The sequence below is a fragment of the Nymphalis io genome, chromosome 2 (assembly GCF_905147045.1).
Source record: "Nymphalis io chromosome 2, ilAglIoxx1.1, whole genome shotgun sequence".
NCBI classification, from domain to species: domain Eukaryota; kingdom Metazoa; phylum Arthropoda; class Insecta; order Lepidoptera; family Nymphalidae; genus Nymphalis; species Nymphalis io.
In genome coordinates, this window is record NC_065889.1 from 10,786,463 (window position 1) to 10,803,707 (window position 17,245).

Genomic DNA, 17,245 nt, shown 5'->3' on the forward strand with positions numbered 1-17,245 from the left:
TGCATCATCTTAAAATGGTAAAATATATATACCTGTGTAGATTATATACTCAACATTAACATAACATAGAACATCACAGATAAAAAACTATTAAGCTAATATTGTTGGTTGTGGTGTTATCTCATCGATTTCTTGAGCCGTCATTTGGTGGTCATCCATCGCCATCTTAGCACATAAACAATTCTCACTCATAGTACCACTACCACTTACTATGCATTTACCTAACACAGCTTTACAACTATTAAAAGGCACATGATTCATAATGTTCATAAATTCATCGGTATCATTAATTTGATTTTCTTTTTTAATACTTATGCTTATGTCAATTGTTTCTTTTAGTTTTATAGCACCATCACTTCTAAATTCAAATTTTGGTAAATTTTCATCTGTGTTTTGTATTAAAGGTTCCTTCAAGGAGTTTATATTAGATTTAGTATTAGAACAATCACAACCTTCACATGCATTATTCATAATACTAATATTCTCATAATTGTTATTATATGTTGGTTTGTTTTCTGTCTCAACTTTATGGGGATCAAAGTTTTCATTCGGAAGTAGTTCATCGTAAAAATTATTCACATCTTTAATTTGAGCGCACAAACAGCTATTAGGTAAATTTTCATTTGCAATACATTTTCCTAATATAGTTTTGCAGTTGCTAAAAACTTCAATATTATTATAGTTATTCATTTCAATTTCAATCTTTGGTTGTAAACATTTGTCTTCGGGCATTTCTGGTTTTCGCATACATTCTCTTTCATGTTTTTCGTATGAAGTTAGCATTATCATAGTTCCGCATTTGGCACAAAGCACTGCTGCATCTGCTGCTGAAAACGTACAACTTAATAAATTGAATGCAATATTTTCTTTCTTTGGATTTGAGTGATGAGAATTGATAGAATATGAAAAGAAGACAAGAGGAATCTTGAAAGTAGTTCCCGTGATAGAAGCTAACTTATAATTCGCAATAATAAGACGCCTACAGAATATTCAAAGCAAACCATACATTTACACATTGCATTCAGTTTGCTATATTTTCAGTTAGTTCTTATTTAATATATCTACTCATATTCACTTTAAGATTACTTCCAAATGTTCTAATAACGTCTTTGCAAACTTCCAAAACGCCATTTTCACGAATTCATACTGAATACTATAAATTATTTAGGTCTCGATCAATGACGTCATTTTAATTCAAGGTCAAAGTTGTTTATTTATACCGCTACCATTGTTTCTTTCCTATTCTTATTATGACAGCCAAGATGGCCCAGTGGTAAGAACGCCTGAATCGTAACCGACGATCGTGGGTTCAAACCCGAGCAAGCACCACTGAATTTTCATGTGCTTAATTTATAATTATAATTCATCTCGTACTTTACTGTGAAGGAAAACATCGTGAGGATACCTGCATGTGTCTAATTTCACTGAAATTCTGGCACATGTGTATTCCACCAACCCGCATTGAAGCATCGTGGCGGAATAAGCTCCAAACCTTCTCATCGAAAAAGGGAGGGGAGGCCTTAGCCCAGCAGTGGGACATTCACAGGCTGTTACGACTAGATTATTTAGGTCTCGATCAATGACATCATTTTAATTCAAGGTCACAGTAGTTTATTTATTTTTACTTCTACCATTGATTGTTTCCTATTCTTCTCGGTATAATCTACTATATAAGAACTGATGTCAGTTTGATTTGAAAAAAAATATTATAAGTTACCCTTAATAGAATCCTGAGAAAGATCACAGTTCGAATCCGAGGATATGCCACTATCGATGGTAGTCCCTGAAAAAAGCACTAATTAATTTCTTAAATTATAGACAGAATGGTCAATCCATTCTATTCCATTACAAAATTGGACATATGCACATCGGCTTATAATGTCAATATCTATGGTGACCTCTGATCATCGCACCTTCTATTCTGTAAGAGCAGACTAGAGCCTCACCGCAGCTATCAATCGTATAATGTCAGCAAGTGATATGGGACATTGACCATAATAATTATAACATTACAAGAATACACACATCAAAATAGTATGTAACCAAGTCAGTTGTCAAGTTCATAGGTGTGTAATGAAGTGAGTTTTTACAGGATAGCACTGCTGGTTCTTTTCCTCTTTTCATAATATATTGAACAAAATAGTTTAATTTTTTTAAATAAATAAAATGCTGTTTTTAAATAATTACTAACTGTGGCTTGTGAGATGTTTTTTTCTTGCATATTCTGAAACAAATTTCTTGTTACAATCTGGTATGGTACAATACAGCCAATTCTCAGGTTCGTGGGTTTTCATATGATACTTCAAATGATGGGACTGAATAAAACCTAAAACAAATGAATAAAATAAAAAAAAAATACATTATCAAACAACAAAAAACTTGGAAAAGTGGAGCGAAAATATATTTCACACAATAGTGGTTTAAATAAATATACAGCCAAATGATAATGACTTCTATATAAAAAGTACACTCATCTAGAATTTCAGCAAGAAGAGTATATTTTCGAACTATATTTTACAAGATTGTTTTTAACTCAGAATTAGTACTTTTACTATAAAAAATACCATGATCATTGACTGTGTCACAGTACTGAATATCTAAATATTATTACCATAAAAATTTTAAAACCTTATTTTATTGTTATATCTGCTACAAATTAATATAAAGAATGCAATAAAGTTACAAATAAGTATAATAATGATTTTGAAATGATTCACTTAGTTGCAGCTTCTTACATTACATTCAAAGCAATATAATAAACATGTATTAATGAATCACAGTCCTGGTAAATGAAATCTGTACTTACGTATTTGAAAACATAATTATCAACAAAACCACATTCGAACTATTGACACACAATGACATATTTGTCATACAAAATAATTAGTCATTAAATATGTTACGGAAGATACCTTTGCCACAAGTTTTACAATAAAACTGTTTCGTATTTGTGTGAGTTAGCTCATGATGTTTGAGATGGTGTGCAAAGTTAAACGATTTTTTACAGTCTTCAAAACTGCATTGGAATCTTCTTTCAGCTTTAGGCTTGTGAGTCTTCATATGCGACATTAATGCCAAGTCGCTTTTGAATATGGCATTGCATTGAGAACATTCATATTCACCTGAAATATTAATTTTTTTACTTTATAAAAATAAGATATTACTTTGATACCATGGATACTTTACTAAAATACTAATTAGATGAAGTATTCTATGCAAAAACTAAGTATAAAAAGTTCATGATCATAAAATGAAACTATATATATAAAATAATGTCATTTTAAATAAATAGTATTGAAATGCTGAAAATTTAATGTAAAATTTTAACACCAAATTGTAAAAAGAAAAAGTTTTTTAAAAAAAATATATGTAATAATAATAATGTCCTCCAGACCGATTTCAGACACGGCAGTCAATCTCAAGAGAGATTAGCCAACTACACAGGAGACATTATAGTGCACAAATGTGTGCACAAACACAAGTGCACTCTCTATTTCCTAACTCTCATAATCCGATGGGACGGCAATCTGATATGACCCGTAAGAGTTCAGGCAAAGGACCAACGGCTTTCCGAGGCACGGGAGTGTACACTCTTCCTACTTCCAGACTCCGGGCTGCTACTGAGAATTTTCTGACATAAAAACCCAATAACTTTTTATTGGCCCAACCTGGGAGTAGAACCCAGGACCTCTGCAGCCTTACACCAAGCCACTAGACCAACGAGGCAGTTAAAAGATATGTATTAGTAATAGAAAAAATATATTTCTTATCTTTCAGTTCATTAAATGAGAAACACAATGTCATATATAATCATATATAAAATTAGTATCAAATTGCATTTTTAATTCATCATTATTTAATTTTTAAGATGATGACAATATGAATGTTAATAAAATAAATTACAAAGAGAAATAGGAATATCTTGTATGTGTTATAAAATCTGACTCAACAATGGAACATACAATTTTTTTTTCTTTTATTATTAAATGACTCATGTTCAAAAACAATTAAAAACATAGAATACATATTGTTTTATGTTACCGACTGGTTTTTTCTATTTAATTAAAAATGTTAAACAGTGTTTTTTTTATTAATAAAACTGAGAAATATACTTTTTCTCCTGTTTAATTCCACCAGCCTAATTAAGCAAAAAAGATGTAACATGTTAGATTCCTTTGTTGGTGTAGGTATAAACTTGCATTAGCGGATTCTATGTGTAAAGGTTTTTATTAAGGAGACTTTTTCTTATCTGCATTCATAAAATAAATATAAAAAAGGTCTCTTACAATTAATACTCAATGAATATTTCTGTCTGAATATTCTGTTTCTGTCTGTTTTAAGTTCGAAAAATATATTTTTAATTACAATTTTTTGAACATTAACTATTATTAATCATTAACCTTATATAAAAAAAAAAAAAATTCACAAATAAGATATATTACTCAATACAAGATACAAGAAGTTTGACATTTGTATTTCATATTACGACAGGATATATAAATATAATTGTATTTTTGGTGAAAAAAAGTAAGTACTGGGTTTCATGTAAATTGTAATAGAATTTACATCTCAAACTACACCGGTAACAATACACAAAAATCTTATAAATTGACAATTCAAAATTACTTCTGTAGACTTTACTACTTGAATAATGTATATTTTGAATCATATAAATAAAATATATTATTTAATTATAATATACATCAATTTGAGCATTTAACGACATGTGTCTCACTCATTCTATAAATATTGAATATGGTATACCTATCCTTAATAATATTACTAAAAACCTAAAGCAAAGCCGTGAGAGGCAATTCATATAATATTTTATGTAAGTATATAAGTATTTTTTCAATTTAATTTACCTTAATTTACAGCAATACATAGTAAATTGTTGTCAGTAATGTTAAATATCTTACTTACCCTTATGCGCATATTTTATGTGTCGTTTGAGAAGAATATCATCGCGAAAATTACGTCCACATTCAAGGCACTGAACACTTCCTGTCCTTTCATGTTGCTTTTGGTGCCTTCTCAAGGCTGACCTACAAATATTTAAAAACAATAATAATCAAAATCCCCTTTAAAAAATTTTGGAATATATATTTATTTAAAGTTAAAATATAAATATTCGTATATTAAATGTAATATCAATATTAAAAAATATAATTAATTAAAATTTAAGGCTTTAATGCCAAAAATAAAAAAATTAAACTCACAAAAAACTAAACTTCTTAAAACATTGGTTGCACTCAAATTGTGGATAATGACTTTGTTCATGTCTTTTTTTCTCACTTTCATATTTAAACTCTTTAGAACAGTAACAGCACTGCAACATTATGGACAGATATGCTGATCGGAAAATTCACTTTTTTCAATTTTCATCTTTATTGGATTTTATTTTAATCTTATCACCTTATCACAACGAAGTACAAATTAAAGAATGTCGAGAGTCGAAAGTTCGAACTTCGAAATGTAAATCGTAAAGTTTGTAAATTGTAAAAGTGACAACCGACAGAGACACTAGACTCTAGAAACAAGATCTGACTAAAGACTAAAGAGTATTCCTCATGGTGTCGTCTATACTAGTCTATACTTAATATTATAAGTGCCAAAATAAGTCTGTCTGTCTGTTACGTTTTCACGACTAGACAGTGGTCTAGTCGTGAAAACTAGTCTAGTAGTGACTAGACGATATTCCACCGCAAAACAGCAGTACTTGGTGTTCCAATTTGAAGGATGAGTGTAATTACAGGCACAAGGAACATAACATTAGTTCCCAAGGTTGGTGGCGCATTGGCGATGTAAGCGATGGTTAACATTTCTTATAATGCTAAATTCTATGGACGTTCGTGACCACTTACCATCAGATGGCAGTTAATTCATTGGTTGTTTTAGGTCATACAATTAAAATTGATAATTGTTCGAGAATGTCAAACTCTAATTACTCTTATTATAAATGATAATGAATTCAAGTTGTTTCCATTATCAAGTGTTACATTATACTAAACTTGAGATTGTCAAATTTAACACGTCCCAAAATGGGACATTTTTAGTTTGAATTCCTACTGAGTATTAGTCCATATATCAAGCGAGGCGATAAGCGGTCTCATAGACAGTATGACAGAGAAATTTTCCATAATATCATATTTAAGAAAACTTTTTTTTCGTGTTGTCACTTCAATTTGTGCGTGCTTAACAGATCTGCTTCTTTTTACATGTATAATATAATTAATTGCAATATAAATATAATACAATTAAAATTTTAACCCAACACTTTATTTTTGTTACACAGTTTGTATGTCAGTTTTCACAGGTTAAAATGTCATTGTCATAAATTCATAATATTCGAAAAATGTTATGTCATGGGACTTGATTAATGATTTGAATTTTGAACTTTAAATTATTACTTGCTGAGACTATAAAATTGTAATATACATCACGAGATTACATGCAAAATATGTTTCTTTACATATTGTAGCGGATAAGCATATAAGCAAATTTTTGCATCAAGAAACAATCAAAAAATTAATTTCTTTACTCAAAGAACTGACTTCTTCTAAGGATAATTTAAAATCTAAACCCAGATCTTAGCGAAATCGGACAAGACGTTTGCACGATGCACGACAAACTATTGCACATATTGCCTACTAACGCATTTCAGAAACATTCGTTTAGTGCAAATATTATAAACAACACGTCGCACGTGCTATACTTATGTAAATCTTTCATTTCGTGACGTTCATAAATAATATTAGAAATGGAAAACTGGATAAAAATTACTCTAGTCCTGTGTTTGTTTGGAACTTTGCGTGAGATCCGGCCTTCAGAGCCGTTTGTTACTGAATTCCTTCTCGGCGATTGGCGTAATATAACCGAAGATCAATTAAATCGTGAAGTATATCCGGTTGGAACTTACTCATATTTGGCCCTTCTTGTTTTGATATTTTTGATCACAGACTTCCTTAGATTCAAGCCAGTTATAATTCTATCAGGTAAGTTCATGTAAATAAATAGTATATTTCTTGTTTACTGTATTTAAAATTGAAAGTGTATAAAGTAAGTCATGCTCATTATAAATATTAGCACATTTAAATAATTTAAAAAAATATTATCAGTCATCTTTTTGAGATTTTATCTTCGTATTATTTTGAAATAAATAACACTTATTTACAGGCAATACTATTAAAGCTGCAGTATTACAGTAACCCCTCATATCCTTATCTCAAATATTTATCAATATTTTATCATCATCAATGTTATATTAATATTTAGTTAATTTAATCAATAATAATTAAAGATTTTTAATTTGGAACATCCATGTACTTACATCAATTTATTAAGTTGACTTTTGATAAAAAAATTAAGCAATTTTGTACATTTTACATTTTGTTGTCCGTACACCAAGAAGGTTTGAAGATAAAATTTTTATAGCAAAAAATTTATATCAAACAAATATGTTTTCTTTAAAAAATAAAATTATATTGATTAATGTATTTTAAAATTTTGAAATTGGATTAAAATTCAACATGAGACAATATTATGTAATACATTGACATACATTATGCAAAAGTCTCAAATGTATTCGCTGCATAAATTCCCTTATGATAAATAAACTAATCTCTACCTTATCATAGTTATTTTACGTGAGGCAAGCTGTGTCTCGCTAATATTATCTTATTTGTGTTATAATACTACTTTTATCTAAGTTGTTTGATAAAATTAAATGAACACATTATCTCTAGATCCTTAATAATACTGGATTAAATAAAAAAGTGATAATTAATAAATTATATTTATAGTTTTAAACTATGACTATAAAGGTTTGTATTAAAATATGACTATTTTTTGAACAAATTAAGTTTCAGCACCTAACAATTAATAGGCAACAATTATCTTCAAATGATTAATTATTTAAATATATCAAAATAAAAAAAAAATGATACAGATACTAATCAATTATAATGTAATATTTTATCATATTAAAATTTTACTTTGTATCTATTTATTTCTTTATATATAATTATTATTCAGTTTAAACTTATTTTTATAAAAGTGTTATTCCTAATAAGTGTCAGTCATTGGTTTTAAATAATATCGAAGTATTAAAGAAGACTTAATAAAAAAAAAAAAATATTGTTAATATCATAATCTTTAATCAATTTAATCTTTTTATTTGCACATCAATTTTTATATTTAAATAAAAAATATATATTTGAAATTCTACTTCATAGATTTTTTATATTAAAAAAAATATTTCACTATAGGCTTAAGCGGTATCGCAGTCTATGCCGTGTTACTATGGACTTCAAGCATAGAATGGCTGCAAGTTTCTCAATTTCTGTATGGATTGTACATGGCTACAGAGGTTGCTTATTTAACTTACATATATGCAAAGGTAAGCTTAATATTATGAATGGTAATTTCGTCATATAAAATTATAATTGAATCACTTAAGGAAATTCAATTAACATAGTATGCATTAATTAAGGAAGTTGTTTTAAAGTTATTTCTTTAGACAAGTCGCTCATTTTTTATATTACAAATTTATAATATTTATATTGCTTAGTGGTACGGTTTTATTTAGGTACCACCCACTCATAACATATTTTACCGCCTAAAAGAAATACTCAGTATTAATATATAACGCTGGATTTGAAGTTTAAAGACTTTTAATTGAATTCATTTATTTCAAGTGATCGTAATCGACCGATTTCATCTCCACCACTTCGACGTAATTTAAGTCACGGACAACAATTAAGTCGATTTGTGCTATGTCATGATTGGCTGTAATGTTTGACAGTTAAGCATCTAGTAATTAAGTGCTTATTTTACTGGTGGTAAGGCTTTATGCAAGCTCATCTGGGTAGAGTAGGTACCACCCACTCATAAGATATTCTACCACAAATACAGCAGTACTTGGTATTGTTGTGTTCCAGTTTAAAGGATGAGTAAGCCAGTGATACTACAGGCATAAGGGACATAACATCTTAGTTCCGAAGGTTAGTGGCGCTGTTAGGTTCCATATGGTATATAACCATATGGAATGGTTATATAATTCTTACAGCGCCAATGCCTATGGGTGACGCTGACAATTTACTATTAGGTGGCCAATTTGCTCGTTCGCTTACTATAAAAAAAAAAAAGTGTATAAAAATGTATATGACGTCATCCCATGATTGACTGATAAGACACGGTCTGAGTGGGGCATATTATAGTGCACAAGTGTGTGTAAACACAAGTATACTATATTCACTTACTATCATAATCTAATGGGACGGAAAATACAACACGACCAGAGAGATTACAGGTGCAGGACTAACAACTTTACGTGTTTGCCGAGGCAAGGAAGTGTCAACATTACAAACTTCCCAACTGCTTCTTAGAATTTCTCGATGGAACTAAATTTTTATTAATCGCACCCGAGGTTTGAAACCACGAGTTCGGTGCCTGCTGCCTTGTAAACTAGCCACTAGACAAAAGATTCAGTCGAAACATATAATCAGGATCGATCTGTCGGCCGTATATCATTCTCATGTGTTCATTCGATATTGAGACATAATATCTTCGAATGTAGGTTCAAATTGAAAAATGATACCGTGTCCAGAATAATTGTGTTCAATAGACTGCACTAAAGTTATTGATACCATTTTTAAACCTTTCCTTTAAAGCGGTTCCTTATTACCAATGATAAACAACTTCATTGTTAAAGATATGCTGTCGCGTGTTTTACTGTAGACATTTTGTATATATACAAATCTCTCGTATAAAGTCTTACTATGTAACTTGATGTAATAAACTTTATTAAAAAAATATGGAAAATATTAACATACTACATAGTCTGTGAAAATGTGAGAAAAACCAAGAAACAAAAAAGTTACCTCTTCGTAATATCTTAGATATTATTATGTTTCGCTAAATTTAATCTTACTGCGATTTCACTTGTTGATAGGGCTGTGGGCGCGCGGTGCTAGGGCTGACCACCCAGTACATATTCAACCGCCAAACAGCAATACTTAGTATTGTTGTGGTCCGGCTTGAAGGGTGAGTGAGCAAGTGTACCTAGGCATAAATTTAATGAATGGTACGAGGAACGTAACATAGTACCCAAAGCTGGTGGCGCATTGATAACTGCGACTTGTGAGGGATAGTTACCAACACGGAACAGACTGCCTATCTATTTTAAATAAATGAAAAAAGAATTATAATACAAATTATGAGCTCAACCGGTCACCATTAAATTTGCAATTTTGAAATTATGCAACATTTTGCGGCGATCCCTTGAGTACTTTCGCATTTATAATATTAGAAAGGATTGATTAACTGTTGCTTATGAAATTAATTTATTATGTGTGTTTTAAAGGTGGATTCCACGAAGTACCCTCTCGTTTCATCTTGTACTCGGATAGCGGCATTGACCGGCCGCTTCCTGTCTGGAGTAAGTTCCCAGCTCCTCACGCATTACGGACTGATGAACTATCGGGATTTGAATTACATCACCTTTGCCGGTATGTGCTCCTGGTACGTTGTATAGTAATATAATCGGTTGAGTTCGTTTTCAGCATTATTGAGGGTTCTGCGACTGTCTAATATATCACTAATACTAAGTAGATACTATTGATATAATATACATGTCCCAAAATTAAACGATTAATAATTTTCGTCCAGGGTGTAGGAACTTTAATATTTAACGTAAAAAATATATATCGATATAAAATTTATAAAAGATTTTCTAGGCTAATTTTTTTTCTGAAAATAATAGTATATTTAAGTATGTATATATGTATGTATGTATATATATATATAACCTCGTGACGTTTTGCTTTACTGGTTAGCAAGTGACCAGGAGAGAAGTATACTAATATTATAAATTCGAAAGTAATTCGTGTCTGTTTTTTTTATAGAATAGGAAGGCGGACGAGCATATGGGCCACCTGATGATAAATGGTCACCAACGCCCATAGACATTGGCATTGTAAGAAATGTTAACCATCGCTTACATCACCAATGCGCCACCAACCTTGGGAACTAAGATGTTATGTCCCTTGTGCCTGTAGTTACACTGGCTCACTCACCCTTCAAACCGGAACACAACAATACCAAGTATTGAAGTTTTGCGGTAGAATATCTGATGAGTGGGTGGTACCTACCCAGACGAGATTGCACAAAGCTCTACCACCAGTAAGATTAAGATAAGTAAATGTGTACTGATTGATTGATTATTCCGTCAAACTCATCACCCTACTATTTACATCGGGTATTAAAAAGAGTTAATACTGAGTTTGTTGTCGGTAGAATCTAAATTTCAAATTGATGGTTACTTTAAATTTAATTGAATCTTGTAAATTGACGATTCACACATCTAGCATATAACATACCCAGTCAATTAAGAAGTTGTTCAATACAGGCACATTAAAAATAACGTAAGTCCAAATAATAAAAAATAATACACAAAAGGCACAGACAACACATTTGAAGAGATACGAGACATTAAAAAAGACAATTTATAATAGCTTGAAGAGCCTGACTAAAGTAGATATTCATTCTATTATAATATATATATATATATATATATATATATATATATATATATATATATATATATATATATAATCAATGTACACGCATATGTTCTATCGTTCGTATCGCAATACAAGAATGATTAAATATTAATTATAGCAAATAACGAGAACAATAGCAGTGATGTCGCTTTAATTGACTCGTGTACTGAGTTACCTACCTCAAAGGCTAATTATAAATGATTCTAAAAATAAATAGGCTCCTACTCACATGCGTACTCTATAAAATGTCGAAATTTCCTCGCGAAATTGCACGACAGCTACCATTGTTTCCAAGCATCAAAGTATCGTATAACGTCACACTTAAGCTGTATTCAAATCCGATATAATTCGAAGTAATTCGAGCAATCTCATTTCTTACTACGAATATACATATGTACGTTTGTAGATGGGAAAGTTTGTACTTGATTGTTTGGAAAACGACTGGACGAAATCAGATAATATACCAAATATTAAAAGAACATAATATGTTTTGAAATAGCACATGGTTTTTTGTATATTATTAAAATATATAACAGAAAAATAAATACAAAGTTACTCTTACTTCCATTTTTTTTTATTTGATAACAATAAATCTCGTCAAGCTACCAAATAAAAATCACAGAAGCAATTGGCGTTTCATATATTATATGAAATAAATATATAGGTTAAGCCTTGGCCTGGTTTTTTACATTTTATATACAATTATATCATAATATAATTTTTTTTTTTATAGAATATGAAGGTGGACGAGCATATGGGCCACCTGATGATAAGTGGTCACCAAACGCCCTTAGACATTGGCATTGTAAGAAATGTCAACCATCGCTTATAGCCAATGCGCCACCAACCTTGGGAACTAAGATTTTATGTCCCTTGTGCCTGTAATTACACTGGCTCACTCACCCTTCAAACCGGAACACAACAATATCAAGTATTGCTGTTTTGCGGTAGAATATCTGATGAGTGGGTGGTACCTACCCAGACGAGCTTGCACAAAGCCCTACCACCAGTAAAATAAATAAATAAAGTACTAATAAACATTTCAATCTTATAAAATGTTTATTTATAATCGAGGCAAGAGGATAATGCACAATTTATCGCTTATTCTATTAATAAACGATTTAAAAACGTATTTGATTAGTAAAGTGTAATAAAACAATAATAATATTATGATATATAATATCAGTAATTGAGAACAGATGTCTTGTTTTTTTAAATAAGTCTGTCATTATACTCAAGTTTGTTAAATTCGTGTTTGATAACAGTATTGAATATAGACTATTCATATTGTAGGTTAAAAAAACCTGATAACACAATTACATGTCACAATTTAATAAAGATTTCTTATACAAAGGATTTCGTTCATGTATTTTTTTCTCGATCGTAACGACTTATGACTATTTCGTCGATTAATGTGCTATTATTGAATACAGACTCCTGCTTTATATAAGTATATTTGTTAATTACTATAATAATGTTGTCAGGAGATAAATACTATTTGTATGTGTCCAATTACAATTACTTGGCTCTGTGCATGCCCATATTCTACCGCGAAACTACAATATTTAGTTTTATTTTGTTCCGCTTTGAATGTTAGAAAAAAGTGAGCGAGTGTAACTACAGACACAAGGGACATAACATTCGCAACTTTGGTGGCGCATTTGCCACCACTTACCATCAGGTGACCTCTTTGCCAGTCGGCTTACGTATTTCATAAGAAAATGTACCTACTAGAAAAGTTAGCACATAAATGTGTAGATAGATGTTTTTAAGTAAGTCGCCACTAGATGGCACTGCAAGACATATATCGTTTAAACGATCGCCAAGATTTATCGAATATAATAAGTTCTGTAATTGAAAAACATATTTATAATACTAGTTTTCACTCGCGGCTTTGGCCACACCCGGTCTTAAAGATCCAAGGCAGGTTGACATTTGAGCCCCCCCCCCCCCCATTCCGAATAGCTTAGAACAAATTTATGTATACATTGTTATAAATATTTAACAAACAATGTATTTTTTACAGCTCAAATTTTAGCAACGTTTTGGGCGTTTTGGCTTCCACCCGTTCCTTATGGAATATACTTTCACAGACGGTCGCTAGCCACCACTGTTCAAATTGACATTGGAACTATGAACATGGAAAAGCAGAATCTGCCATATTCCGAGAAGGTAAATATGATAAAATGAAGTATTGTCAGTGTGTCTGTATGTGATTTTTGTTTAAACATACGTAAGGCTGATGGTAAGTGATCACCTCTACACACATTCATCTGCTATGTAAGAACAATGTACCCTTTCCTGGGATGTACTGTCGCCAATGAGGTTTTGCCTCTTGTGTCGATAATTTTACTGGCTCATTCATCTTTTAAAACATAACAGAGTATTATATAATAATTATATAATAAATGGGATAAGAACAATTAACACAAGCCCTCTAAATAGATAAACATAAATATCGTTACATATACAGGTTTCCTCGCGATGGTATTTGTCACCGCCGAGAACGACAAATTAAACAGCATATCCAGTTTTAAGCCTTCGTTTAAGATCCGCATGTTTTGTTCACTGGGATATAACGGTTCTATCTATTACGGTATAAAGCAAGATTAAAATAACAACAATTCCAGCGTTCGTTCCGTAAGGATATAATAGACGCGGCGTATCTCATAGCGCGGCACGCACGCTCCGCCTATGCTCGGCCTAAAGTACTGGCGTGGTCTGCGCTGTACGCTGCGTCCATGGCTCTGTTCGTGCAGGCGCAGACTTACGTTCAACTACTTTGGAAGCATATACAAAAAGAGGAGGATGCACCGGTTAGTATATTCAGCTGCTGAGCCAGCTGAATAGCTATAATGCGAGATGGCCCAGTGGTAAGAACGTGTGAATCTTCATGTGACCACTGAATTTTCATGTGCTTAATTTGTGATTATAATTTATCTCCTGCTTGACTGTAAAGGAAAACATCGTGAGGAACTCTGCATGTGTCTAATATTACTGAAATTCTGCTACATGTGTATTCCACCAACCTGCATTGGAGCAGCGTGGTGGAATAATTCCATAACTTCTCCTCAAAAAGGGAGAGGAGGCCTAACAGTGGGACATTCACAGACTGTTACTGTTACTGAAGGTTAAAGATTAACATTAATACGAAAATAAAAAAAGACGTTTTGTTTAAATTGTTGGTAAATAAAATTCAATAAAAGTTATGTACTACTTGATAAGGATGTGCGCATGCATATGCATTAACAGCCAACTGAAGGTAATTTTTGTATTAAGTGAATCAGAATGATGCGTCTCAGCAATACTTGTGTTGGCGGGAAACCAACGCATCACTAAATCCAATAGCAAGATATGATGACATCAGGCAGGCAAGCCAGAATAGTCTACTAAATCACACTGATATGATCTTTAATATATAGGACAACAGCAAGCGAATGATTGTGTGTTCCAGGTGGTATATAACGGTGCGGTGGAGGCTGCACAAACGCTGCTGGGCGCGCTGGGTGCGCTGGGCGCGTCGTACTGCGCGCGCGCGGTGCTGCCCGCGCCCGTGGCCGCCGTGCAGGGCGTCGCCCTGTTCGCGGGGACCTTCGTGCCCAACGTGTTCGTATCCTACGCGGGCTACATCGTCATGGGGCTGCTGTACCACTACACTATTACCTTAGCCAGGTGAGAGTTCACACTGGTAATCTACATCACGTCTACTGCCCATATTTGACTGCCTCGTTGTTTAGTGGCTAAATGTGAGCCCGCAGACCCGGACGACGATGACGGAGGATTCAAATCCCAGTTAAGGACAATTAAAAGTTATTGGGGTATAATTTTCAATGGCAGTCCGGAATCTGGAAATTGGAAATGTGGACACTCCCATGCCTGAGAAAACACGTAAAGCCGCCGGTCCTGCGCCTGCACTCTTTCCGGTCGTGTCGGATTGCCGTCCCATCGGATTATAAAAGTTAGAGAATAGAGAGTGCACTCAGAGGCATTCCCTGGCGGCGACAATCGGGTTCTCTGTATACCGGGAACCCAACTAAGATTGGAGACCCGCATAGGCGGGCCGCCAACCGTCGGGACGTCATGGTAGTATGCGCAAGCGATACCGTGACGCCCCCGAGAGACGGTGAGGTTACCGCTGGTTTTTAGTGTGTATTCCGTATTTTGCTCAGTATATATACCATTTCAAATGAACTATAAAAACAATTATAATACCTACCTTTTTTTTAAAACCTTTCAGTGCAAAAATTGCCGGTCAGCTCAGTGATGACAGCTGTTTTGGTCTCATATTTGGTATCAACACATTGCTGGGCACGGGTCTACAGTCTCTACTCACACTTATTCTCATTCAAACCATCACTTTGCCAATCATAGCACAGTACTTCACCCTCAGCAGCTTGTTCCTAGTCCTGTCGTCCGTTTGGATGCTAGGTTGGATGGTACACATATGTAGACAAACAAAAAGTATTAATGTTACAAATCAGTATTAAATTTGCTCAGAAGATTGTTCCTAATTTAGTTTTATCTAATTTTTTTTTTTTATCTATATTGTTTAGTGAGAAAGGTGCAATATTATAAAGATTTTTATTATATTTTGAGTATGAATCTAAAATAGATTTAATATTATTGTAATTTTAAATATATTTAAAAAAGACACTTTTAATTCCTAAACTATGAAATAGTTTTTTTGTGTGTGCAAATGTAATATTTAGTTTTTTTTTTATAATTTCCCTATTTAAAAATAATTCCCCAGTATACATATAAAAGGAGGACTATTTTAATATGCATAATTTATAACATAAATTCTTAAGTTTTTAATTTTTTTTTCAACTAATAATATAACATGAAAACATGATTAATACTATAAAGAATAGTATTAATCATGTTTTCATATTATATATGTATATATTTATTAGTCTATTAATTTTTTTCAAACAACCAAATTTTCAGTGCAACCTGTTTATATAATTTTGGTTACTTTTTTTCTCTATTATTATCCAATTTTTTTATTTTTTTTTATTATCTGACTTACAAAGGATTCTACTAAAACGAAGTTTTAGAATTATACATATTTTTTATTTTACTTAATAATACATTCCTTTTTGGGAATATTATTTACTAACATAATTAAAATATATTTGAAATTATCTTTATTTTTTTTAGCTAAATGTTAGGCAAGTTATTCAAAGAATGTTAATGCTTATAGTATAAAAACTAATGTTAATGTTATTTATTATCGTCCTTTTTTCAACAAGTTTAGAAAACAATTAATTAATAATCAACAAGTTTAAAATTTAAATACCAATGATAATAAATGTTAATTTGTTTGTACTTAAATAGTTGGCATGCCAATATTCTTATAAAAATATTAAGATAAAATATCAAAGTAAGAAAGAAGGCATTGAAAAACTTTTAAAAGTCAAATATTTTATTACTAGATAAATTCATATTTTATAAATCTGTATAATATTTATGTTACAATAGATCTTAAATAAATATATGTTTGAAAAATATATTGTTTTAATACCTTGATATACCCTTAATACTGAAGCAAGACAGTTTATTTATTTTATAATTAAATTTGAATCAATATAATAACATTTTATAAATTGCTTCGAATTACAGTTATTCTAATATGTACAATGATATGTTTTGTTTTTGGAATGTTAAAGAACATATTTTTTTAT

The 17,245-nt window shown here is 31.5% G+C and overlaps 2 protein-coding genes across 5 annotated transcripts; one reads left to right on the forward strand and one right to left on the reverse strand.

Annotated features, from left to right (window-relative positions):
* Nucleotides 1-27: 27 nt before the first annotated feature.
* LOC126773342 (oocyte zinc finger protein XlCOF20-like) lies at nt 28-5,522 on the reverse strand. Of its 4 annotated transcripts, none has more exons than XM_050494247.1 (6): nt 5,220-5,522; nt 4,924-5,045; nt 2,913-3,122; nt 2,192-2,326; nt 1,718-1,783; nt 28-815 (listed from the first exon to the last, which is right to left on the reverse strand). In XM_050494247.1, the coding sequence occupies exons 1-6, from the start codon at nt 5,336-5,338 to the stop codon at nt 91-93; spliced, it is 1,377 nt and encodes a 458-aa protein (XP_050350204.1). In that variant the 5' UTR covers nt 5,339-5,522; the 3' UTR covers nt 28-90. The 4 variants fall into 4 exon arrangements, with proteins under 4 accessions (XP_050350204.1, XP_050350195.1, XP_050350177.1 ...); XM_050494238.1 differs by having other exon boundaries at nt 28-821; XM_050494220.1 differs by having other exon boundaries at nt 28-827.
* An 855-nt stretch (nt 5,523-6,377) lies between these two features.
* On the forward strand, nt 6,378-16,289 carry LOC126773360 (thiamine transporter 2-like). Its single transcript, XM_050494277.1, has 7 exons — nt 6,378-6,995; nt 8,268-8,398; nt 10,364-10,508; nt 13,588-13,733; nt 14,192-14,377; nt 15,016-15,233; nt 15,799-16,289. Exons 1-7 carry the CDS (start codon nt 6,761-6,763, stop codon nt 16,046-16,048), a joined length of 1,311 nt encoding a protein of 436 aa, XP_050350234.1. The 5' UTR covers nt 6,378-6,760; the 3' UTR covers nt 16,049-16,289.
* The last annotated feature ends 956 nt before the right edge of the window (nt 16,290-17,245 follow it).

What these genes read in the sequence shown, in the direction of transcription:
- LOC126773360 (XM_050494277.1), top strand. Translation starts at nt 6,761, where the DNA reads ATGGAAAACTGGATAAAAATTACTCTAGTCCTGTGTTTGTTTGGAACT. An exon ending in TAACTTACATATATGCAAAG is followed by an intron (nt 8,399 to 10,363) that starts GTAAGCTTAATA and finishes TGTGTTTTAAAG; the next exon opens with GTGGATTCCACGAAGTACCC. An exon ending in ATCTGCCATATTCCGAGAAG is followed by an intron (nt 13,734 to 14,191) that starts GTAAATATGATA and finishes CAACAATTCCAG; the next exon opens with CGTTCGTTCCGTAAGGATAT.
- LOC126773342 (XM_050494220.1), bottom strand. Translation starts at nt 5,338, where the DNA reads ATGTTGCAGTGCTGTTACTGTTCTAAAGAGTTTAAATATGAAAGTGAG. An exon ending in TTGTAAAACTTGTGGCAAAG is followed by an intron (nt 2,327 to 2,912) that starts GTATCTTCCGTA and finishes CATTTGTTTTAG; the next exon opens with GTTTTATTCAGTCCCATCAT. An exon ending in TTCTCAGGATTCTATTAAGG is followed by an intron (nt 828 to 1,717) that starts GTAACTTATAAT and finishes GTACGTTTTCAG; the next exon opens with CAGCAGATGCAGCAGTGCTT.